The sequence below is a fragment of the Carcharodon carcharias genome, chromosome 12, assembly GCF_017639515.1.
Source record: "Carcharodon carcharias isolate sCarCar2 chromosome 12, sCarCar2.pri, whole genome shotgun sequence".
Lineage (NCBI taxonomy): Eukaryota > Metazoa > Chordata > Chondrichthyes > Lamniformes > Lamnidae > Carcharodon > Carcharodon carcharias.
The window spans coordinates 32,888,649-32,915,504 of NC_054478.1; the positions used below are offsets into that span (position 1 = coordinate 32,888,649).

General features: G+C 46.2%; 1 protein-coding gene across 5 annotated transcripts in view; it reads left to right on the forward strand.

Moving 5' to 3' along the window:
* Nucleotides 1–26,856, forward strand: part of cacnb4a (calcium channel, voltage-dependent, beta 4a subunit) — a 205,855-nt gene that overhangs the window by 171,290 nt on the left and 7,709 nt on the right. For 4 of the 5 annotated variants that reach the window (XM_041201270.1, XM_041201271.1, XM_041201272.1 and 1 more), the window contains one exon: nt 4,225–4,410. In XM_041201270.1, coding sequence (XP_041057204.1) covers nt 4,225–4,410 — 186 coding nt within the window. The remainder of the gene's footprint in view (nt 1–4,224; nt 4,411–26,856) is intronic. The other variant, XM_041201274.1, reaches the window with a different exon arrangement.

Genomic DNA, 26,856 nt, shown 5'->3' on the forward strand with positions numbered 1-26,856 from the left:
AATTCCATAGATTCACCACTCTCTGGCTAAAGAAGTTTCTCCTCATCTCTGTTCTAAAAGGCCTTCCCTTTACTCTGAGGCTGTGCCCTCGGGTCCTAGTCTCTCCTACTAATGGAAACATCTTCCCCACGTCCACTCTATCCAGGCCTTTCAGTATTCTGTAAGTTTCAATCAGATCCCCACTCATCCTTCTAAACTCCATCAAATATAGACCCATAGTCCTCAAACGTTCCTCATATGTTAAGCCTTTCATTCCTGGGATCATTCTTGTGAACCTCCTCTGGACCCTCTCCAGGGCCAGCACATCCTTCCTGAGATACGGGGCTCAAAATTGCTCACAATATTCTAAATGTGTCCTCATGTATCCCATGGTACTTTGCAAGCAGGGAGTTGGTTGGTTGTTTGAGAAAAGGAATGATGATGGCAGGTTTAAAGGAGAGAGCGACAGGACCCGAGGAGAGAGTCTCACAATATCAGCTCATATGATACCCAGGAAGGGAAGCTGGGCGCTCAGCAGGTTAGTGGAAAACGGTCGAAGGAGCAAGAATGGGACTGAAAGTCAAGACTTGGAGGTCAATCATCTCAGTTCCAGGATATCACTGCAGGAGTTCCTCATGGTAGTGTCTTAGGCCCTTGTCCTTCTAGATAGTAGCGATCATGGGTTTGGAAGGTGCTGCCTAAGGAGCCTTGGTGAATTCCTGCAGTATGTCTTGTAGAAGGTACACACTGCTGCTACTGTTTGTCCATGGTGGAGGGAGTGAATGTTTGTGGATGGGGTGCCAGTCAAGCAGGCTGCTTTGTCATGGATGGTGTCAAGCTTCTTGAGTGTTGTTGGAGATGCACTCATCCAGGCAAGTGGACAGTATTCCATCACACTCCTGAATTGTGCCTTAGAGATGGTGGACAGGCTTTGGGCAGTCAGGAGGTGAGTTACTCGTCAGAGGATTCTTAGACTCTGACATGCCCTTGTGCCACAGTATTCATATGGGTAGTCCAGTTCAGTTTCTGGTCAATGTTAACCCCCGGGATGTTGTTAGTGGGGGATTCAGCAATGATAATGCCATTGAATGTCAAGGAGCAATGGTTAGATCCTCTCTTGTTGGAGATGGTCATTGCCTGGCACTTGTGGCACAAATGTTACTTGCCACTTGTCAGATCAAGCCCAGATGTTTTCCAGATTTTGCTGCATTTGGACATGGACTGCTTCAATATCTGAGGAATGGTTTTTGGTGCAGAACATTGTGCAATCATCAGTTCTGACTTTATGATGGAAGGAAGGTCACTGATGAAACAGTTGAAGATGGTTGGACCTATGACACTACCTTGAGGAACTCCTGCAGCGATGTTGTGGAGCTGAGATGATTGACCTTCAACAACCACAACCATCTTCCTTAGTGCTAGGTATGACTTCAACCAGGACTCCATCCCAATCAGGAGAGATTCAAACATGGGGTTGTTATCAGAAAGATGGGCGCAGATTTGGGATGAAACAAGATGCTGAAGGACTTTGGAGAGGAAAGGGAGTTTGGAGATGAGGTGGTGCTTTGGAACAGAGAGGTATCAAAGGCTGATTGTTTGAGGCAAGGGATGGTGATGGCATGTTGAATGGAGAGAGGGACAGGACCTGAGGAGAGAGTATAACAATATGAGCTAACATCGAAGCCAGGAAGGCAAGCTGGGTGGTCAGCAGGTTAGTGGAAATAGGGCTGAAGGAGCAAGTTGGGACTAAAGGACAGGACGAAATTGGAAGGGGCATGAGGGGAAAATAGGAGAAAAGCTGTAGAACAATTTGAGCTCAGGGCTAGGGCAGGGGGAAATTAAGCCTTAGAGGAAGTTTGGTTCATTAGGCTCGAGAGTATGAGAGACCCAGCAGAGGCAGTTGATCGGATTGTCTCAATCCTAGTGACAAAGAGGTCAATGCATTTCCACCAAGGTGCATGGCTGCCCAGCAGCCTGGAAGGTTTTGTTCTGTGATAAATACTGAACATTTGCAGCCCCACAAAAGAATTTTAAGGGACTGAATGCTGAAAAAAATATGGTACACGAAAACTAAATTTTAAAGAGGAAAATGCTTCCCACACTTGTTGGACGTAAGGGCGAAGGAGACAAGCGAGAAGAGTTTAAGATGGATTACAGTAGAAAAAAGAAGTGGGGGATGATGGGGTTGCAGTGGGAGGAGTTATATTTGTATTCCAAGAAGATCCTGGATTAGTGTGCAGTTTTGGTGGATGTGCAAATGCTAGGAGTGGAACAGGATTAAGATTCTGTTTCAAATTCCACACACTCACAAAATGCATCCAGATATATTATTGTGAATATATCACCTATTTACATTTGTATAAATAAAATAAAGGCATATTCAGCCCAATGGATGAACAAATTCCCTCTCATCTGCTGCCGCAGTCCTTGTACATTCCCACATTCCCTTCAGCTCCAGTCTCCATTACTCCAGTTATTGCCTTGCTGGACTCCCATTTTCCACCCTCATTAAACTCAATTTTATAAAAAAATCTCTTCTTTTCACATGCAATCCTGTAGCAAATCCCTCTCCATCCCACTATCCCTGACCTCACTGTTTTACATGGCTTTCGGTCCCTAATGCCTCAAGTTTAAAGTGCTTGCATTTGTCTTTGAATCCCCTCAAGGCCTCACTACTCTTCTGCATTTCTGTAACCTCAGTCAGCCCCACTAACCTCCCACTCCCCACCCCCACTCATTTCTGTTTCTCTGACTCCAGTCTCTTGCATTCATCTACCAAGCTTGGCCATGCCTTTAGCTGATATGTACCCACTCTCTGAAATTCCCTCCACCTCTCTCTTCAACTTTAAGATCCTCCTTAAAATACTTGTCTTTGACCAAGCTTTCAGTTGCTGCTCCAGATATCTCATTCTTTGGCTTGGCATTTGTCTTTGGCACATCTCGGTGAAGTGCTTTGGGAGATCCCTTTTATGTTAAAAGTGCTATATAAAATCAAGTTTGTGGTTCGTAACATTACATAGAAATTAATGCATAAATGAGGTTAGTTGGCCCAACTGGCTTAAGTTGGTGTTTGTGCTTCACACAAGCCTCCTCTTATCCTACTTGATCCAATCCTATGAACATATCCTTCTATTCCATTACCTCATACTTATTTGGCTTCTCCTTAAATGCATCTATGCTATTTTCAAATATCCTCAATCACTCCATGCAGTAGCATGTTCTGCATTCTAACCACTCTCTGGGTAAAGAAGTTTGTCCTGAATTCCTTATTCGATTTACTAGTGACTACCTTATTTACATGGCCCCAAGTTTCGCACACCTCCAATTGTGAAAGAGTCTTTGCTACACCAACCCTAATAAAGAACACCGTACTTTAAAGACCTCTATTAGGTCACCTTTCAGTCTTCTCTTTTTCTGGAGAAAGGAGACCCAGCCTGTTCAGTCTTTGCTGATAGTTATAATATCTGTGGTGATAGCCACCTTGTAAATCTTTTTGCACCTTCTCCAATGCCTCGTTATACAATATTAAGATCAGAACTGAGCACAGTACTCTTTAAGTGTGGTGTAACTGAGGTTCTAAAAAGGTTTAATATGACCTCTGCGCCTTTCAATTCTATTCCTCTAGAAATAACACCTGAGGGTTTTTGTTTTGAATTTCCTAATGGTTTTATTAACCTGCATTGCTACTTTTAATAATTTGTGAATCTGTGCTCCTAGATCCCTTTGTCCATTACCCCATTTAGACTCTTACTTTGTGCAACCTGGTGGAATGTTATTCTGAATTATACAAATACTGTCACACTTTTTAATTTAGCTGCTCACAATCTTTGCCAAAAATCTACACCTGATGACCAACCTCCAAATGAAAGCAACAACTCTGCTGTAGAGATTAAAAGCTGCGTCAAAATTTCAAAATGTAACCATCCCACCCAATTAACCACAAAAAATCTTGGGTATGGTGCCCACTTTTGGTACCCCCATTGCATCATAGATTCTTACCATGCAGAAGGAGGCCATTTAGCCCATCGTACTTGTGTTACACTTTACCTTATCCTCTAACTCACCATGAACAATTCCACAAAAGACCTGCTATGTAAAGCAATAATGTACTATCTGATCTTTTTAATTGGATTTTGTTTTGAAAGGTTATAAAATGTAATGTAGTTTGCTTAGAAAAATGACAAAATAAATGACTATTTAATTGTTGTGTCTGAAAATGCTGATTTGTTTCTCACTATTTGACAGGAAATGTTTGATGTTATCCTGGATGAAAACCAATTGGAGGATGCATGTGAGCATTTGGCAGAATACCTTGAAACATACTGGCGTGCGACACACACCCCCAGCAGCGCACCACTGAATCCATTGCTGGGCCGAAACCTAGGTAGTACTGCACTGTCAACATATCCTACAGCTATCTCTGGGTTGCAGGTATGAACACAAACAAAGTGATTACCTGTGGAAATAATGGGACGAAGTAAGCCATGACCAATATTTCAACACAAATATTTGAACACCTCAGACTCTTCTAGCAAGGTGTGCAAATGTTAAATTATTTACCCGAGCTATGATGTCCCTCATATTATGGGTGCAGTTCAACTCCATACACAGATAAGAAATTTCTGTCACCTCTTTTAAGAGCTTTGCATCATGCTTACAGAGAGGTGCACTTGGAAGGGTCACATTTCTTTCTTCTGCTCTTCAGATCTTGACATCAGATACCTTACAGCACAGAAGGAGGCCACACGGCTCGTTATGCCTGTCTTAAACTTCAGCTTATCCAAACAAAATGTACACACATAAATAAATAAAGGGCTCTTCATTGGTGGATGATTTACTCTAACACTTGTAAGAAAAAAAGCATTGATCTTCTGGCGAGAGCTAGGCCCATATTGCTGTCAAATGAATAACCTATGGGTTTGGTCAATATCTGTATCCCAAATAGAATTGAAGTGCTGCTAATGACATATCTTTGTGCCAGTTGCACTGTAATTGTTTGAGCATCAATTGATGACTTTGACACTTCAAGGTTTCTCCATTACTTGACATAGGACTGGCTACAGAGTGTGAATGACTTTATGATGGGAATTAGAGGAGGGTCCAAAAGACTTAACGGAGCTCGATGCCCCCTCCCAAGCTTTCTGGGCTAACACAGAACTTTTCTTGACATCATTTTGGAGTGATCCTTGCCTGAACCCAATTTCCTTCCAGGCCTGGAGCTTAGCTGAACCAGCTGATTAAAAAAGAAACACCTTGAAAATTCTGAAATTTGAAAAGTTCTTAAAAAGCACAATAACTACTACACTACAAACGTTGTAAAGATTATCTCACATATTAAGGGAAATTTTTAATGTGCACAAATACTAAAGCACATGTGTTAGCAGAAAAACAACAAAGGGTGAGACCTTAAATGGTTTAACAACTACAGCAATTTACATTTATATAGCACCTTCAATGTAATGAAATATCCCAAGATGCTTGACAGGAACAATATAAAGCAAAGCATGATACTGACCGACATAAGAAGTTATTAGATCAGATAACCAAAAGTTTGGTCAAAGAGGTAGGTTTTAAGGAATGTCTTAAAGGAGCATCAGCTATTCTTAAAAATGAGGTTTTAACCTGGGGAAGCTGCAGCGCAGGACTACTTGCGTGCCAAACAGCATATGCAGCAAGTGATAGACATAACTAAGTGATTCCACAACCATCAGATCAGATCTAAGCTCTGCAGTCCTGCCACATCCAGTGAATGGTGGTGGACAATTCAACAACTCACTGGAAGAGGAGGCTCCACAAATACCCCCATCCTCAATGATGGAGGAGCCCAGCATAGCAAAAGATAAAGCTGAAGCATTTGCAACAATCTTCAGCCAGAAGTCTGGCTGGATGTCCAAAGCATCACAGATGCCAGTTTTTAGCCAATTTGATTCACTCCACATGATATCAAAAAACAGCTGAAGGCACTGGATACTGCAAAGGCTATGGGCCCTGACAATATTCCAGCAATAGCACTGAAGACTTGTGCTCCTGAACTTGCCATGCCCCTAGCCAAGCAGTTTCAGTACAGCTACAACACTGGCATCTACCTGGCAATGTGGAAAATTGCCCTGTACACAAAAAGCAGGATAAATCCAACCCAGTCAATTACCGGCCAGTCTACTCTCGATGATCAGTAAAGTGATGGAAGCGGTCATCAGCAGTCAAGTGGCACTTGCTTAGCAATAACCTGCTCACTGACATTAAGCTTGGGTTCCGCCAGGGCTACTGAGCTCCTAACCTCATAACAGTCTTGGTTCAAACATGGACAAAAGAGCTGAACTCCTGGGGTGAGAGTGACAGCCCTTAACATCAAGGCAGCATTTGACCAAGTGTGGCATCAAGGAGCCTTAGCAAAACTGTAGTCAATGGGATTCAGGGGAAAACTCTCCGTTAGTTGGAGTCATACCTAGCACAAAGGAAGATGATTGTGGTTGTTGGAGGTCAATCATTTCAGTTCCAGGACATCACTGCAGGAGTTCCTCAGGGTAGTGTCCTAGGTCCAACCATCTTCAGCTGCTTCAGCAATGATGTTCCTTCCATCATAAGGTCAGAAGTGGGGATGTTCACTGGTGATTGCACAATGTTCAGCACCATTCAGGGTGCCTCAGATACTGAAGCAGTCCATGTCCAAATGCAGCAAGACCTGGACAATATCGATTCTTGGGCTAACAAGTGACAAGTAATATTCGTGCCACACAATGACCATCTCCAACAAGGGAGAACCTAACTATCGCCCTTTGATATTCAATGGCATTACCATTCCTGAATCCCCCACTATTAACATTTTGGGGGTTACTATTGACCAGAAACTGAACTGGACTAGCCATATAAATACTGTGGCTCAAGAGCAGGTCAGAAGCTAGTAACTCACTTCCTGACTCCCCAAAGCTTGTCCACCGTCTACAAGGCACAATTCAGGAGTGTGACGGAATACTGTCCACTTGCCTGGATGAGCACAGCTCCAACAACCTTCATGAAGCTTGATACCATCCAGGACAAAGCAGCCCGCTTGATTGGCACTCCCATCCACAAACATTTGCCCACCTCCACCACCGACGCACAGTGGCAGCAGTGTACCATCTACAAGATGCACTGCAGAAACTCACCAAGCCTTCTTAGACAGCACCTTCCAAATCTACGACCACTACCATCTAAAAGGACAAGGGAGGCAGACACATGGGAACACCACCACCTGGAAGTTACTCTCCAAGCCACTCACCATCCTGACTTGGAAATATATCACTGCTCCTTCACTGTCATTGGGTCAAAATCCTGGAACTCCCTCCCTAACAGTACTCACACCACATGGGCTTCAGTGGTTCAAGAAGGCAGCTCACCACCACCTTCTCAAGGGCAATTAGGGATGGGCACTAATTGCTGGCCTAGCCAGCGACACTCACATTCCATGAACGAATATGAAAAAATTTCACAGAATTGTTCTGGTGCAGAAGGTGGCCATTCAGCCCTTCATGTCTGTACTGGCTCTCTAAATGAGCACTATCATCTTGAATGCCTCAATTGAAATTGCCTCCACCACGCTTCAGGCAGTGCATTTCAGACTCGAATCACCCGTTGTGCGAAAAAGTTTTTTCTCTCGGATTTGCTTCTTTTGCAAATCAGTTTAAATCTGTGCCCTCTCATTCTTGATTCTTTTACAAGCAGGAACAGTTTCTCCCTGTCTACTCTACCCAGCCCCCTCATGATTTTGAACACTTCTATCAAATCTCCTTTAAGCCTTCTCTCCAAGGAGAACAGTCCCAACCTCTCCAACCTATCTTCATAACTGAATGTTCTCATCCCTGGAACCATCCTTGTAAATCTCTTCTACATTCTCTCCAATGCATTCACATCTTTCCTGTAGTCTGGTGCCCACAACTGTACACAATATTTCAGCTGAGGTCTAACTAGTATCTTATATAAGATCAGCCCTTGTACTCCATGCCTCTATTAATAAAGCCTAAGATACTGTATGCTTTATTAACTGCTCTTTCCATCTGTCCTGCCATCTTCAATGATCTATGTCCATATACACCCAGGTGCCTCTGCTCCTGCACACCCTTTAGAGTTGTACCCCTTATTTTATATTGTCTCTCCATGTTCTTCCTACCAAAATGCATCACCTCCCAGTTCTCCATATTGAACTTCATCTGCCAGCTATCTGCCCACTCCACCAACTTGTCTATGTTCTTCTGAAGTCCTATACTGTCCTCCTCAGTTTCAATGTTTCCAAGTTTCATATCATCCATAAACTTTGAAATTGTCCCCTGCACACCAAGAACTAGATAATCAATATATATCAGGAAAAGCAAGGGTCCCAATACCGACCCCTGGAGAACTCCACTACAAACCATCCTCCAGCCTGAAAAATATCCGTTGACCATTACCCTCTGTTTCCTATTAGCCAATTTTGTATCCACATTGTTACTGTGCAGCTCTTTCTGCAACAGCAGTTATATATTCTATGTGATATACTATATGCTATAATATTATGTTTTATATTATATTGTACAACAGCTCAGGTAGCTCGATGTGGAGCTTTGGTAAATTCCTCTCTGGCTCCTGAGAACTATGAAACAAGGGGATATATCCATCAATTTTTTTTTAAGTTACTGTCTTTAACTGAACATGACTTCTTCGCTCGAGGACAAATTGGACTGAATTTTATGGGGGTGTGGGTGTGTGTATTCTTAAACCCCTCCAGCACCTCCACGCCGGTAGAAAATTCAGTCACGAGCCAACTGACTTTTGGAAAGGCTGTCCCACAGCAATTACACATCTGGGATGCCCTTAATGAGGTAATTGGGACTTCTGCTCCTCAGCGAAAGGAAGTCCCGCCCTCGAGAGCTACTGGCCAATCAGATTGGTGGGCAGCTGAGTAGTCCCAGCAGCCCCAGAACTCAGTAGTGGCCACTGTAGAGACTACATGGGAGTCCCAAGAAGGAAGACAACATGAATACCTGACCCAGGTGAGTCCAAAGCTTTTGGTCTGGGAGGGGTCAGAGACCCGAGGATGGGGGTAAATGGTGTGCAGGGTCATGTCTTGGAAGCCAATGGTCAGGAGGGGGGTGTCACAAAGGGAGGTTGGGTAACATCTTGGTGGGGGGGTGGTGGGAGGTTGCCCCATTGGACACAGAGGAAGTACCCCCCACCTTCCCTCCCAGCTTTTCAGCTGAGATGGTAAAGTAGCGGATTGGCCTCCCTTGTTCCACCTTCCCCAGATGTACATATTATTGTGTTAGGAGTGGAAACAGGCCCTTAACTGGCCATTAGTTGGTCAGTTAAGGGTCTTAATACGCCTAAAGGCGGGTGGGCTGGTTGATGCCTTACCCACTCACCGTATTATGGAGGACAGCTTGGGGCTGGGCAGGAAGGCAGTGGACTAGTCGCCTATCCTATTTTACATGACCCCCCACCTGCAAAAGCAAAAGCAACAGCTGGGGGGGGGGGGGGCTCTAAAATTCCCCTCATCAAGGGTGTTCCAGACAACTCTCTCATTATTTAGAAACCTCAATTAGTGTCCCTCTGAACCTGCATTTCTCTAAAGTAAACTGCCTTAATTCTTGGAATCTATCCTCATACCTAAGAACTTTAAGGCTAATTATGAATCTGGTAGCCATCCTTTGCACTTTTTCTAGAGTCCCAGTTTCCTTTGCTATGTGCAGGACAAAAACTGGACACAATCCAGGTGTAACAAAGCCTCATACAGTAGATGTATAGTAGTATTTGTATTATACTTCATGGCTTGCTCAATAAATTCTGAAAACCTGATTGCATTCTCTATGTGATTGCGTTCTCATGTTACGCACTTTTTATGAGCTATAAGGTATTACCCCAGGGTTTCTTCCTCTTCCTGTAATCCTTAACTGGTCCTCTACGTGGTGCAAACATACCTTTCCCAAATATACAACAATGCAGGCTCACCATTCTCAAGATCCTCTTGAAAGCATCAATAATCTCTGAAAGTAGGAGGTCCCAAATTTGCCCACATGGTCATTAATATGAGTGCAATGGTTGACATGAGTGAACAGCAGAGTAACTTTGTTTGATAGTTGTACTGATTTCTTCGCTGACATTTGTGACCAGAGCCAAAACACAGCCAAATATTTCAAATATAACCACAACAATGATCTCGCATCAAAAGATAGCATTTAGCTTGTATATCCTGAAATTACAATGCTGTAGGAAGCCCAACCTTCAAACACAGTCTGTAATCTAAAAGTTGGCACACGCAGCTCTAGAGGTGGGGAACACCACTTAACAATATGACCTCACTCCTACCCAGACACAGCACTGGCTCTGACTGTTCTATGTCACAAGCACAAGCGCATCAAATCCATCTGGCAAGATAATATGAGAGAACTCAGAATTCTGGCGCTGGTTCTATCCACAATATTAGTAAGACGCTAAATAGGAAGCTGGCCATTTTAGATTGGTACGTAGGGCTTTGGGAAAAATGTCAGGAATGTTGGTGTTCCCGAGCAAGTGTATAACAATCCCCATCAAAATATGTACGATCGATACTGTAAATTCTCAGAACAAAATATTCTGGAGCTAATTGCAAACTCATTACTATGAAGGCTGCTTTACAAACATACGCCAGGATTTTCTGGTCCCGCCATGGTGGGTTTCTTCCCGGTGGGCCTTTCAATGCCCCGTTGACCTTGGCGGGATCGGCGAGAGGAGCTGGAAAATCCTGTCCAGAGTATTTCCTTTTTCTTGGTTAACAAGTCTTCCATGCTTCTTGCTTCTCAATGCAAGCCCAGCTGAGGGTGAGCTAGAATCAGCATCTGGCACTAACGTGATCATTGTCCCTGGAGTTATTCATATAGTTACGTGATTGAAAAGGTTAAATGCACCTAATTCATTTTCAGCTTTTGGAACACAATCTGAAACCCGAATTGTTATTTTAATTTGGTGATATATAGTGCAGTGACATAATGATTGAAATTTAGTGTTGGCCTATGGAGATAAAGGGTGGAATCTTGTGCCCTTTTCTGTGGTGCACTTGGTGCGGGGGGCATTTACGAAGGCAGATAGGTGAGACCCCGCATATTCCCATCTCCACCCTGATTAATTCCATGGCGGGAAGGCCTCTGCCCACTTAAGAGCCTCATTCCGTCGCTGCTGGTATTAACCCAGTGGCAGGCGGGGCTCGCTTTGCGAGGAGCACAACAAGCAAATCCTCTTGGGGTTGATTGCTGGCTCCCAGGTGGGATCCCTTACTCAAAGCCACTTGGTGCCCGATCAAGGAACCTGGCATCAGAAAGGTGGGGCCCACTAAGAGCCAACCCCTGCCCTCACTCTGTGACTCTCCCTCCTCCCGTTATCACTCACCTCTGGCTTGGGATCCAGCGATGATTCTTGGCCTCAGATGGGGGCTGTACTAGCAGGAGCCACCGCTTCCCCGGTGGTGCTGCCATTCAGTGGAGCTGATTGGCCAGTAGCTGCTGGTGGGCAGGACTTCTGATCCCGGAGTCTTTGATGCCAGGTGAAGGCCCGACGCTGGCCTGTCAAGTGTCTGATTATAACAAGATGAGGCAGGCCTTCCCCAAAAGAGGTGACAGGGGGCTCTCGCCAGCTCTCCAGCTGCCATCTTAGAGCTCCATCACCTCCCCACCTTCCGCCCATAAGATATAAACCAAATTGGGTGTGAAATTATGTTTTGGAAGACACCAAATAATTTTCTACCATAGGTATGTAACCAAAGTGTTCCTCATCCCTCTGTCCCATTTTGTCCAATCTGCAGTCAAATTCTTCATAAACAGCTCTCCTATTGTCTTGTGTGTGTGGGTGTGTGTTTAGCATTTTCTGACTGCCTGCAGTCAAATCCTACTTACTTCCTTTGACTCCTCCAACTTGGCTGAATTCTCTCAATCTGACAATCTGTTTTTCATTGCTCATAGATGAATTGGAATGTTCTCCGTCTTACCCATTGTCTACCTGAGCCCCTGGGGGTTAAACTGGGTAGGCCCCAAAAGAGGGCACAGGGTTCCCTGCACACATCAGTAGGTGGCCCAATTGAACTTGTAACTTGCAGTACTTAAGGATGGTCTGTACCTCCTAAAGGGGAGTTGCATTGTGTCTGAAGCAAGTGCTGAGAGCCATTTTGCAACTGGATCTGACGTGAGAAAGAGTGAAGAATTGCTGGCCATGGGAGAGCGCAGACACCCAGATTATTGGAGACTGCACTAGAGGACATTGTCAAGGAGGTGGAAAGGAGGAGAGCAATCCTGTATCCTTGGAGCAGGGCACCTTCCATACACTAAGATGAGACACTGTGGGAACAGATCACCACAGAGATGAATGCCAGGAGCTACCTCCCCAATGACCTGGATACAATGCTGCAAGAAGTTTCATGACTGCACACGAGTGGTTAAGGTCAGTGATTGCACCTTCAAATGTCATATTCCGTCAACAGCACCAGTAGCCTTAGCACTGCTCAATTCACAACACCCCCATAACTCACCTTCCAATAATCTCTTTATCGATCAAGACTGACTACTTAACATTCATATGCTTCACTTCCCTCATAAACGATCTTCACAAGTTTCACACACCGTTCCCTTATCTCATAGCTTGAACACACTGCCAGCTATTTAGTCATGACAGCCTCACACCCACAGAAATTGCACAAAACTCACCAACACACTCCCCTCTCAGGAAAACATGGCACACAACCGGAAGCAGCAGGCACTAACTGGATGGGGAGAGGCCTGCCTGTTTATCCTAAACTCCATGGAGGAGACCACAATTAGGCCATTATGGGAAGGGTAATTGTTGAGACCATGGCCTGCAGTGATGCTGAACGTACTGATGCTGGTGGTATCCTTATACCTAGTCCTCCTCGACACATCCAACTTCCCCTTCATCCCTAACACTCTTCTGACTTTAAAATTGCAGATGGTGTAAGCACGCACATCTTACTTTCTACTCTTCCCCTCATCATGACCCAATGTCTGTTTTTCATTTCAGATGCCCAAGTACTGCAACCTGCCCTGGTGGTGGAAGAGCAGGAAGACAGTGAAGATGAAGACACACCATCACTTGATTTCACACTCACATCCACCAGCTCAGATTACCACACTGTGTGTATTTTAGAGGGTAGTATAGAGGCGGGGTCTGCCAGAAGGCAAGGTCACACATGTGTTCTGCTGCAGAGGACTCAGGTAAGGATCATGAGGCTACAGAAAAAGTATAATGGGTCTACCCACTAAAATTCTTGGTGCATTGGGAAGCCTGTAGTCTGTGCAAAGGTGTGTGGAGGGGAGCAGCACCAGCTTGGCACAGGACTTTCCACAGAGATTGAAGTCAATCTTTTCCAGCTTAGAACTGGCAGCCAACTTCACTTGTAGAACCAGCAATGGCTTGAATAGCAGCTTTTGATGGCCAGTGTCTGCTTCCATTGTAGCACAAGCAAAAGCCACCTGACACCTGAGTGCTTCGGTAGAAGCTGAAACTGCTATCATCATGGCTCTGAATACCAGTGTTCAAAGGGGCGTAGGGTGTCACGGCAGTCAAGTACTCAAGTACTCTGTTCGCCAACTAGGATTGCTAAGGAACCACCCCAAGGGTATGGAGCATGAACTCGCTGTGCTCTCTAAGGATGAAAATATTCATGCTTGAACCCCTGCCCCTCCACCAGTGCCTTTGCCAGTCAGCCAGCCAGCCCAGACTGTTGGCGGCCATGCCAAGATTGTGCAGTCTGAAGCCAGGCCTTCTAGCCCAGAATTGCTCGGGTTGTTCTCCAAGACAAACTGCAGTTTCCTCCGCTGAAATTCAGTAACCACCCACCAGCCATGCTGCAGCCATTGAGGTAGCACCTCTTAGGAGCACTGAGATAGGAAAAGGCACCTGGAAGATGGGCCCTGAGGGAATGTGCAATGGTGTTTACTTTATTTTTGCTTGCAATGTAACATAATTTCAAATTTGGATCAGAATGTGCGTTTTGTATTGGCATTTATTTATGCATTGCAGCCGAGATGGACAATGTGGTTGTCAAGTGACAGCGGGAAGGTAGGAGAGTGCTAGTGTTGATGAATAATGAATTTGTGTTGAGATTTCATATGAACATATGAATTAGGAACAGGAGCAGGCCACTCAGCCCTTCAAGCCTGCTCCACCATTCAATGAGATCATAGTTGATCTGATTTTAACCTCAACTCCACATCCCTGCCTACCCCCAATAACCTTTCACCCCCTTGCTTACCCAAGAATCTATCTACCTCTGTCTTAAAAATATTCAAAGACTCTGCTTCTACTGCCTTTTGAGAAAGAGAACTCCAAAGACTGGTATCACACTTGAATTAGTTCTTCAGGCATAACCCAGGCAGAAAAGGACTATGTTTCTGCTTCCTTTCTTCATCCTCCTCTTCAACCTCCTCTCTTCTTCAAGCTCCTCCTCTGACTCCTCCTCCCCATGCTTCTGCTCCTCAGCATTTTGCCTGATAGGTGGTGGCAAGGGCTGTTCCCTCATGATGGAAAGTACGCAGCAGACCACCATAAATCTTGAAACTCTCTCAGCCGCGTATTGCACGCCTCCTCCAGAATCATTGCTTCAAGATGCCAAAGGTCTGATTACTGCATGGCTCTCATTGTTTGCATATTGCACATGTGTGCACAGGTTGGAAACTGGAGCCACGAGCCATCAGTGTTGTGCACTGACTGGTGTCACGATCTGTCTGCTCTGCACGCTTCTGATGGACATACACTACACAGGCAATGACCCCTTTACAAATATGACATCTGGCACACCTCATGTCAAAGGCGTGCGCACACACATTATGGATGCCAATTTTGGAACTTTAGAGCACATCGTAGCTCCCAAAAACCAGGCGCTACCAAGTCGAAATTAACCACCATAACTTATGTGTCATCAGCACATAGCCCTGGTAACCCAGTAGATACACTTTTTTTCAGTGGTGGCTGAAATACCATTGAGACAGGATTGCCACAGAATAGTTACATTGTAACTGGTGCCAGTCACAGTGGGTTTTTTTTTGCAAAAATATACTTTATTCATAAATCTTCCAAAACATTTCGAAACATTTCAAATCACCATTACAAAAATACAAACAGGTTCAAATTTTACAACATGAAACACAAGGTGTATCAGAAAAATCAATGAAAATTTCAATCATTGGCAGACATACATTTTAATCTGTACAGCCTGAGGGGCTTTTTACAGTTCCCAGCCCCCCAGTGCACTGTGGCAGAAAGGTCCTTGGCAGCGACCCTTCCCCATTGCGCCTTTGCGGCGGCTGCCCCAAGCTTAACTGTGTCCCTCAGCACGTAGTCCTGGACCTTGGAATGTGCCAGTCTGCAACACTCGGTCGGGGACAACTCTTTGCGCTGGAAAACCAACAAGTTTCGGGCAGACCAAAGAGCGTCTTTCACTGAGTTGATGATCCTCCAGCTGCAGTTGATGTTTGTCTCGGTGTGTGTCCCTGGGAACAGCCCGTAGAGCACAGAGTCCTCTGTCACAGAACTGCTCGGGATGAACCTCGACAGCAACCACTGCATCACTCTCCAGACCTTCTTTGCAAAGACACAATCTACAAGGAGGTGAACAACGGTCTCTTCCCCACCACAGCCACCTCGAGGGCAACGTGCAGAGGGGGTGAGACTCCTGGTGTGTAGGAAGGATCTTACAGGGAGGGCCTTTCTCACCACCAGCCAAGCTACATCTTGGTGTTGGAAAGTTCTGGTGATGAGGCGTTCTGCCAAATGACTTCGTCAGTCTGCTCAGGGAACCATCCCACAGGATCCACCCTCTCCTTTTCCCTCAGGGCCTTTAAGACGTTACGTGCCAACCACTGCCTGACGGACTTGTGGTCGAAGGTGTTTCCCTGCATAAATTTTCCCACGAGGGACAGGTGGTACGGCACAGTCCAACTACTTGGAGCATTCCGCGGCAGCGTGGCCAGACCCATCCTTCGCAACACCGGGGACAGGTAGAACCTCAGCATGTAGTGACACTTGGTGTTTGCGTACTGAGGGTCTACGCACCGCTTGATGCAGCCGCACACAAAGGTGGCCATCAGTATGAGGGCGATGTTGGGCACGTTTTTTCCCCCTTTATCTAGAGGCTTGTACATCGTGTCCCTGCGGACACAATCCATTTTCGACCTCCAGATAAAGCGGAAGATGGCTCGGGTGATCGCCACCACACAGGAGTGTGGAATGGGCCAGACCTGCGCCACGTACAGCAACAGCGAGAGTGCCTCACACCTGATGACCAGGTTCTTACCCGCAATGGAGAGGGAGCGTCGCTCCCACATGCCCAGTTTCCTTTTCACCATAGACACTCGCTCCTTCCAGTTTCTAACGCGTGCCCTGGTCCCTCCGAACCATATCCCCAGCACCTTCAGGCCGTCAGCCCTGACAGTGAAGGGGACAAAGGATCGGTCAGCCCATTTCGCAAAGAACATGGCATCGCTCTTCCCACGATTTACCTTGGCTCCCGAGGCCAGTTCGAAACGGTCGCAGATGTGGATAAGTCTGTGCACCGACAGCGGATCTGAGCAGAAGACGGCGACATCGTCCATGTACAGGGAGACTTTGATCTGAGTGCCTCCACTACCTGGGATCATCACTCCTCTTATGCCCGGATCCTTCCTGATGGACTCAGCAAAGGGTTCTATGCAACACACGAAAAGAACAGGCAAGAGAGGGCAGCCCTGCCTGACTCCAGATTTAATAGGAAAGCTATCTGATTCCCACCCATTGATTGAGACTGCGCTACTGATGTTAGTGTAGAGCAGTTGGATCCAATTGCGAATTCCCTCCCCAAACCCCATTTTGGAGAGCACATCCACCATATAGGTGTGCGATATTCTGTCAAAGGCCTTCTCCTGATCCAGGCTGATGAGGCAGGTATCCACACCCCTGTCCTGTACATAGGCAATCGTATCCCTGAGCAGCACGAGGCTGTCAGAGATCTTCCTGCCCGGCACAGTGCAGGTCTGGTCAGGGTGGATCACCAATTCCAGAGCAGATTTGACCCGATTGGCGATGACCTTGGACAGAATTTTATAGTCCACATTCAACAGTGAAATGGGTCGCCAATTTCTAATTTCCTCCCTTTCCCCCTTGTGCTTGTAGATGAGGGTGATAATGCCTTTCCTCATGGATTCTGACATACTGCCAGTCAGGAGCATACTCTCGTACACTTCTAGCAGGTCTGGGCCGATCCAGTCCCACAGAGCCAAATACAACTCCGCCGGCAAGCCGTCGCTTCCGGGAGTTTTACTCTTCTCGAAGGACTCAAGGGCCTCAGTCAGTTTGTCAGGAGTTAGCGCTTTGTCCAGACTCTCCCGTGTACTGTCATCTAAGACCTCCGTGATAGAGGACAGGAAGGACTGGGAGGCCGTGCTGTCTGTGGGCTTCACGTCATATAATCCGGCATAAAAGGATTTGCTAATCCTCAAAATGTCAGATTGCAATGACTTTACTGAGCCGTCTTCTTCCTTCAGGCTGCTGATCACAGAGCTCTCTCTGTGTACCTTTTGGAAGAAGAAACGTGAGCACGTCTCATCCTGCTCTACAGAGCGGACTCTGGAATGGAAGATGATCTTGGAGGCCTCCGAGGCAAAGAGCGAGGCTTGCTGGCTCTTCACCTCTTGGAGTTCCTCCTTGATATCGACCCCCATCGACTGCAGCCAGAGCAGGTTCTGCATGTTTTTCTGGAGTCGGGACATTTCCCTCTGTTCCTTTCTAGCTTTCTGGGTGCCTTTGAGGACGAAAAACCTCTTGATGTTTCCCTTGATCGCTTCCCACCAGTGTGTCAGTGACTCAAAGAGGGGTTTCATGGTTCTCCAACCTTTGTAATCCCTCTTGAGCTCCTCAATGTTCTCTGGGGTCAGCAGTTGCACGTTTAGCTTCCATACCCCCCTGCCAACCCTCTGGTCCTTCTCTAAGTGACAGTCTGCCAGCAGGAGGCAGTGGTCAGAGAAGAACACCGGCTTGACGTCGGTGGATCTGACTGTGAAAGCACGGGACACAAACAGGAAGTCTATCCTGGAACAGACGGACCCGTCTGGCCGCGACCAGGTGTATCTACGCTGCGCTCCATCTGCAGGGTTGCTGAAGACGTCGTGCAGCTTGGCATCCTTAACTGTTTCCATCAGGGATCTGGATGTAGCATCCAATCTGCTGTCGGCCCTGCCGGATCGTCCAGCCGCATCAATGATGCAGTTGAAGTCACCGCCCAGAATGACCGGTCTGGAGGTCGCCAGCAGCAGTGGGAGCTGCTGAAAAACCTCCAGCCGCTCAGCCCCTTGTGACGGGGCGTAGACGTTAATTAAACGGAGTGGAGCATTCTTATGCATTACGTCTGCTACGAGGAGGCGCCCGCCCACCACCTCCTTAACCTGGGAGACGGTGAAGCTGCCTCCCCGCAGCAGAATCCCCAGGCCAGGGGAACGAGAGTCGTTTCCTCCCGACCAGATCGATGACCATTGCCTGTAGGAGCTGAGGTGTGGTATCACACACTCCTACAAAAACAACAGGTCAGCTTTGACCTTGGCAAGGTAGTCCAAGGTCGCAACACATCACGTAGTAGATTTAATGCTACGCACATTTATGGATACAATCTTCACACCCATTTTAAAGCAGTTAGTCGCTTACCAAACCTGTTCTCTCTGAGAGTTCCTTCATGCCTGTGGTGTGCTCAAATTGCTTCACTTGGAATGGGCTGAGGAAAGCGTCCTGAACCTCCCATTGGAGATGTTCTGCTCGGGTGGCATCTGGGGGGTCTGTGCAGAGAGCGGGGTTTGAAATGTCCTCTGTTGGAGAAGCTTCTCCAATCCTCTCCCTCTCTGGGGCGTTGCTGGCTTCCCGGAGCTGGGGTGCGCTGAGCGCCTCACTGTTCCCAGATTCCTGAGGTTGTGGTACACTGGCCTCTTCAGGTTGTGGGCAAAGTTGGGGTGCGTTGGTCTCCTCATTTTCTCCAGTGTTCTGGAGCTTGGGTGTCTTGTCCTCCAACTCCCTAGCGTTTTGCCGCTTCTTCTGTTGGCGCTGCCCTGGCATTTCTTCATCCGAAGAGCTGCTGCTCTTGTTATCTGTGTCGGATAGGAGACGCCTCTTGACTCTTGTCTGGGAAGAGGCTTGGTTTCTTTTTTGCCCCTTCTTCCTTTTTGCTCTCTTCACCAGCTGCCACTCCCCCTGCTGCTTTCCCACTGCTGCCTCCTCCTCCTCCGTTGATTCGCTCTCCTGAGGAGTGGGAGGATCAGGGGGCAGTGCTGTTGATTGGCTGTCTGTTGCCCCAATCTTTTCCTCCACCTTGTCTCTCTCTGTGTCCTCCTTTGTCTCGTTGTTCTCCCTGGGGGCTTTGGTGGTTGGAGTGACACGAGGCATTTCTTCTGCTTCCCCCTCGTTGGCTTTAGCTGCCTGTGCATAAGTACGGCAATGTTTGGGGCAGGTCTTGTAGAGGTGACTTGCCTCGCCACACAGGTTGCAGCACTTAGCCTGTTTACAATCTTTTGTCTGGTGCCCTTCCTTTTTGCAGTTCTTGCAGAGGACAGCACTGCAGTTGGCCACCACATGACCAGACTTGCCGCATGAGTGACAAAGTTTGGGTTGCCCAGCGTAGACAAGGTACCCATGGCTTCCCCCGATAGCGAATCTGGAAGGGGGGTGGAAAACGGCACCCTTACCGTCGGTCTTGAGCATTATCTTAACCTGGCGTTTACATGTCCAGATCCCCAAATTATCTTTAACTCCAGTGCAGCTCCCAACCTTATCGAAGTACCTGGTAAGGAAGGTGAGCACGTCAGTGACAGGGACGTAGGGGTTGTACAGATGCACCGTCGCAACCCGTTCACGATGCAACGGTAGAACAAAGAGCGGCTCTGCCGTCAGGATCTTCATTTCTGGCAGGTCTTTCTTTTCCTCAAACACCTTCAGGAGTTTGACACAAGCTGCCACGTGCTTGAAGGTCACATCAAAGAAACCAGTGCTGGGGAAATCCTGGAGGCAGTAGATCTCCGCAGCCTCGAAACCACACAGCTTGAATAGGATCCTTTTGGTGAAGAAGGTCCTATCCATTCCTGTTCCTTGCTCGCTGCCCTTCACCATGACTCGGATGGTGTTAGGTACCCCATGGTAAGGGGTTTGACTGGTTATAGCCATTGCTCTTTCCCTGGCAGAAACGCGATAAAGGTCTCTCCCCTGCCAGGTAAGTGCCAGTCACAGTGGTCATTGACCTGCAAGATGCCCTGCCCATAGTCACATACCAGCTGCATGTTGTGGGAGTGGAATCCCTTCAGTTCCAATACATGGCAGAGTGGCATGAGGCATATGAAAAGCAATGTGCAGGCAGTCAATGGCACCCTGCATCATGAGGGTGTTAGTAATCCCTCCAAACTCTGCTGCTCACTCCATCTGCTCTCTCATTGGCAAGAGGGAATAAAATGAAGTTGTATCTCTTTGCATAGTGAACCTGAGTGACCTCCCTTATGCAACAGTGCACTGCAAACTATGACATGTTGCGAATATATCCAATAGCAGCAGTCTGGAAGGAGCCAGAAGCATGAAAGTTCACGGCCATGGTCATCTTCACAGTCATTGCAGATGTGGGCCTTGCATTGCTCTGGGTTGGAATTGTTTGTGGTTGCAGCAGTTAGAGATTTCATTGATGAACTCCTTAGTGAAGCACACACATATCAAACATTGGCCATCGCTGAAGTTCAGGTAGGAGAATCGCTCCCTGAACATCCTGGACAGAAGCAGCTTCCTGCTGAGAGCCTTCCCCGAACCACCCCTCTGCCCCGTTCCTCCTCCCTCTTCTGAGCAGCTTGTCCTGCTTTATTGGGATCTCTACTTATTCTCCAAGTCAGGCTATTTTCAGAGAGGAAGGCCTACTAATGCACCAATGACTGGGAGCAGCTGGCTTATGTAGAAGCTTAAAGTCAGAAAAAAGTCCTTCAGCTCCTGACACAGCACTCTCTGTAGACTTTTGAAGCTTGAATCAACAATGAAAAACACCAAAAATATGTAACATTGTAAAAGAGCCAGAAGAAATAACTCAGCAACTAGCCAGTAACAATTGTTGATCTATTTAAATGGCACGAGTGGGGGAGTCCTTAATGCTGCTTTACATTGTGTTCAGCTGTATGAAGTTAATAGAGGTACTCGGTTGAAGTGTGGCGCTCCAAGATGGCAGCACTGGTGTCAGATCAGTGTTGTGCACTGATTGGTGTCACGATCTGTCTGCTCTGCATGCTTCTGATGGACATTCACTACACAGGCAATGACCCCTTTACAAATATGGCATCTGGCACACCTCATGCCAAAATGTGCGCACACACACTGTGGATGCAAATTTTGGAACTTTAGAGGGCATCGTAGCTCCCAAAAACCAGGCACTACCAAGTCCAAATTAGCCCTCATGACTTTTCATGATTTCCATTTCTTCTCGAGGACTAAAGTTACTCTGAGAGAGCAGGCAAAGTGGGTCAATTTTAATCCATGTCACCAGGTGAGAGCAGGGCAGGGAGCTGTTCAAATTGATTGTTTTGACTTACTACCCCATTCCTGCTGACTGCCATTTTTAACTCCTGTCTTCATTTAAGTGGCTGGCACAGGAGGTGGACCATGTGCCTCAGGAATACATTCAAATTGGCGTCCTAATTAGGACATTGACAGGGTCCTCTGATGTAAAGAGGACATGGACATGATTTTAATTGGCTGGAATGGCAATCTAGCCCAGTGGCCAATCTGCAGTGACTTCAGGCACTGACTCACTGACTGGAAGCACTATTGCACTTAAAGGACACTCGGTCAAATCCTCTGGCATCCAGATCATCAGAGAGTGGACGTACAACTGAAGATGCACATCAGGACATGTGGACATCCTGATGTGCCGACCTCCGTGGGAATTGCCTGGGAAGTTTCAACTTCTGATGAGCAATTTCCCTCCTCCAGGGATCCTCTGTGAATGCCTCCGACTCTGAGTTAAGATTCGGAGAATTTGGGTAGTTCCTTGGTACTTTCTTGGTTGTTACCTAGAAAATATTAGACAGATTAAAACCTGTTCTAACATAGAGATATCTACACAACTGACCTCCCAACAAACCCCAACCCTCTGAAGTATCCTTGACCATCCAAATACCCCCCTAACCCAAGCCTGTGCCAACCAGCGACTAGACCCCTCCCAACCCAACCTGGCAACCCCATGATCACCCGACTACCCTCCCGATGTGACTAACCCCCAACCAACTGACTATCCTCCAGACTCAACCCGACTACCCCAGGCCCATCTCAACCACCCTCCGTCTCACCCGACTACCCCCCTGACCACCTGGCTACCCATTCAACCTGACCTGACTTCACCACCACTCCCCCCCGACCTAACTAACCTTCTGATCCCCCCCTGACTACTACCCCCACACCCAACCTGATCCAACTATCCCCTGATTACCTGACTCCCCTCAACCCCTGGCTAATCCCCAACACAACTACTCACTCACCCACTTAACCACCTCATCAGCCAACCCCCTATCCATTCACCCATCTCACCAACCTACCCCCTACCAAGCTACCCACCTTACCAACTACACACCTTACTTACTTACCTACCAACACGCTTACCCACCTCACTCACCTAACCATTTATACACCTAACCCCCTGCCTACTTACCCACTTATCCACTTCACTCACCTACCCCATACCCACTTACCCACCTCATCTGCCTATCCATTCACTCATTTATCCACTCACCCATTCACTAACACTCAGACTGGTCATTTAAACTTGCCATACAGCAGCCAGTGCTATTAAAAGAGGGACATGTTCTATATAAATATATATATTATATATATATATATATATATATGGCCCATCGAGTCTGCTCCGCCATTCAATCATGGCTGATTCTGTCTTCCCGTGACCATACTCTGCTTTAATGGAATTCACCGATGGACACTGAGCTGTGCATTTCTGGCAAAGCCAGGCTGGGAAGGTCCTGGCAGAAATACATGGTAGCATCGAGTTGGGGAATTTTCAATTGCAGTGGCAATCCGATGATCATTGCCACTGTTCTGATGGCCTGGGCCTCAGTTCCAGGCATTCAGATTATAGAGATCTATGATTATTGTACTTAGTGGCTTCCAAACGTGTTTTGAGCTTGAAGATTGCTTCTCACTGACTTTGTCCCCCTTCCATGCCCTGATTATGCTCACACAGCTTATTATGTTTGCCATTTTTGTTTCATTACTTCAAGCAAAGTGTTTTTTTATTGGGATGTGTGTATCTCTGGCCAGTATTCATGCCCAACCCTAATTGCTCTTATGGAGGGGGTGGCGAGTCACTTTCTTGAACTGCTGCAGCCCATATGGTGAAGGTGCACCAGTGCCAATCCTTCTGACTCACTTTCTAAGCCAAGCTGAGAGCTAATCTATGTGATAGCACCTGGAGCGGATGGAGTGTTTGATGGTGCATCCTCAGAAAGATTGTTCTGCTCTGAGGTATCTTCTTCAGGAGGTTCTTGCCTCTGGAAAGACAAAAGTGGCAAGTTAGTATGGCACTGAGAGGCTGGACAATAGCAAACGAGAAAGTTCACAGTGCAGCTTGATGTTATACTGTACTGCAAATGTAGCACAAAGGAGACCCATAACTTGATTAAGAATTAGTAAAGCAAGACCAAAAAGGGATTATCTAAAATGATCTGTTCAGGAAGATTGAAGACTGATTATAAATCACATAATGAGCTGATGCACTCAGACAACCTTAAAAGCTTCCCATAAACTTTCTATCAGCAACACATCAGCGAAACTCTATACAAGAGCATAAAAATGAGCTGCTATCTAAAATACAAAATCAATATTTCCTTAGTCAATCCCATTGTTGATTAACAAAACCCACAGATTATAGCTGAATGGAGGAGCTCAGCAAGACAAATTTGTCCAGTCAAAGATGCTAACATGGAGATCATCAGCTGGGACATTAGGGGCGAAACTTGTTCCCTCCCATGGCGTGTTTGGTGATGGGGGCATTTAATTTAATCCCACCACCTTCCCACCTGCAGCCAGATAAGTCCGTGTTGAGAAGGCCTATGGATGGCCTTCCTGCCCCATCGTCAATTGAGATCATAAAGTGGGTGAGCAGGCAGGATGAGGTTTCCAAAAGCAAATGAAAACAAAATAAAAATTTTCATTTTTCATTACTAACATGTCCCTGTTCATGTGACAGGGTCACTTGAGGGGACATGTTTCATTACATTTTTATTTTTTTCATATATCTTCATCTCCCTGCAGCAGCTCTGTGCCTTAGGGAGATTGTGTAATGCGCAAAGTTCACGCTTGCCCAGCTTCCACTCCTCCCCCCACCTGCACAGGCAGCGCTGATCGCTGCCGCTTGCATTTCACGCTGGGCGGACCTTAATTGGCCAGCCAGCGTGAAATTGCCTTCTGGGCCCAATGGTGGGTGGCGGTCGGCTTCCTGACTGTCCCCGCCTGCCCCTGCTGAGCCTGCATGCCAAGGGTAAATTTCTGTCTTATATCTTTCTGTAGCCTCCTTAATGTCCTCTTCACAACTTACTTTCCTACCTATCTTTGTGTCATCAGCAAATTTGGCAACCATCCCTTCAATCCCTTCATCCAAGTCATTTATATAAATTGTAAACAGTTGAGGTCCCAGCACTGATCCCTGTGGCACACCACTCATTACATCTTGTCAACCTGAAAAAGACCCATTTATGCCTTCTTTCTGCTTCCTGTTAGCCAGCCAATCTTCTATCCATGTCAATATGTTACCCACTATACCATGAGCTTTTATTTTCCGCAATAACCTTTGATGTGGCACTTTATCAGATGCCTTCTGGAAATCTAAGTACAGTACATCCACTGGTCCCCCTTTATCCACAGCACATGTTACTTCCTCAAAGAACCCCAGTAAGTTGGTTAAACATGATTTCCATTTCACAAAAACCATGTTGACTCTGCCTGATGACCATGAGCTTATCCAAGTGATGTGCTATAACTTATTTAATAATATCTTCTAACATTTTTCCTATGACAGATGTTAAGCTAACTGGACTGTAGTTTCCTGCTTTCTGTCTCCCTCCCTTTTTGAATAAAGGAGTTACATTTGCTATCTTGCAATCCAATGAGACCTTCCCTGAATCTAGGGAGTTTTGGAAAATTAAAACCAATGTATCAATTATCTCACTAGACACTTCTTTGGAGACCCCTAGGATGAAGTCCATCAGGACCCTGGCACTTGTCAGCCTGCAGCTCCAACAATTTACCCAGCACCACTTCTCTGGTGACTATAATTTTCCTGACTTCCTTCCCTACTTCTATTTCCTGATTTATAGCTGCTGCTGGGATGTTACTTGTATCCTCTATAGTGAAAACTGTTGTAAAATACCTGCCAAATTCATCTGCCATCTCCTTGTTTTCCATTATCAATTCTCCAGACTCACTTTCTATCGGGCCAATGCTCACTTTGTTAATTCTTTTCTTTTTAAAATATCTATAGAAACTTATTATCTGTTTTTATATTTCTGGCTAGCTTTCTCTCATGCTTTAATTTCTCCCTCCTTATTAGCCTTTTAGTCATTCTTTGCTGTGTCTTATATTCTGTCCAATCTTCTGACTTGTCACCTGCCTTTGCACAATTATATGCTTTTTCTTAAAGTTTGGTACTATCTTTAACTTTTCTATTTTACTACGGATGGTGTGTCCACCCCTTGGATTTTTTCTTACTAGGAAGCAAAGAGTGGGGATAAATGGGTCTCTTTCAGATTGGCAAGCTGTAACTAGTGGAATACCACAAGGATCAGTGCTGTGTCCTCAATTATTTACAATCTCTATTAACGACTTGGAGGGAGTGATTGTATGGTAGCTGAATTTGCTGTTGATAACAAGATGGGTAGGAAAGTAAGTTGTCATGAGGAGGTAGAGAGTCTGCAAAGGGATATAGATAGGTTAAGTGAGTGGGCAAAAATTTGGTAGATGGAGTATACCATGGGTAAATGTGAACTTGTCCATTTTGGCAAGAAGCATAGAAAAGCAATATATTAAATAGAGAGAGATTGCAGAACTCTCTGGTATAGAGCAATAGAGTTAGTATGTAGGTACAGCAAGTGATTAGGAAGGCGAATGGAATGTTGGCATTTATTGCGAGAGGAATGGAATATAAAAGTGGGGACGTTTTACTGCAGCTGTACAGGGCCTTGGTGAGGCCACATCTGGGGTACTGTGTGCAGTTTTGGTCTCCTTATTTGACAAAAAGATATAATTGCTTTAGAAGCAGTTTAGAGACAGTTCACACAACTCGTTCCTGGGATGGAGAGCTTACCTTATGATGAAAGATTGAACAGGTTAGGCCTATAACCCATTGGAGTTTAGAAGCATGAGAGGTGATCTTATTGAAACATATAAGATCCTGAGGGGACTGGATAGGGTGGATATTGGGAGGATGTTTCATCTTGTGGGGAAACTAGAACTTGGGGACATAGTTTAAGAATAAGAGATATCCCTTTAAGACAGAGATGAGGCAAATTTTTTTCTCTCGAAGGGTCATCAGATTGTGGAATTCTCTTCCAGAAGGTAGCGGAGGCTTGGTTTTTTAATTTATTCAAGGCTGAGTTAGACAGATTTTTGTTAGGCAAGGGACTCAAGGGATTATGGGGTGCAGACAGAAAAGTGGAGCTGAGACCACAACCAGATCATCCATAATCTTATTGAATGGTGGAACAGACTCGAAGAGCTGTGTGGCCTATTCCTACTCCTAAGTCCTATGCGGGCTCTCAGTGCCTGATCACAGGACCGAGCATTGGGAAAGGGGTGGCTGGCTGAGAGCAACCCCCTCCAGCTCTCACTGCTCACACACCTCCC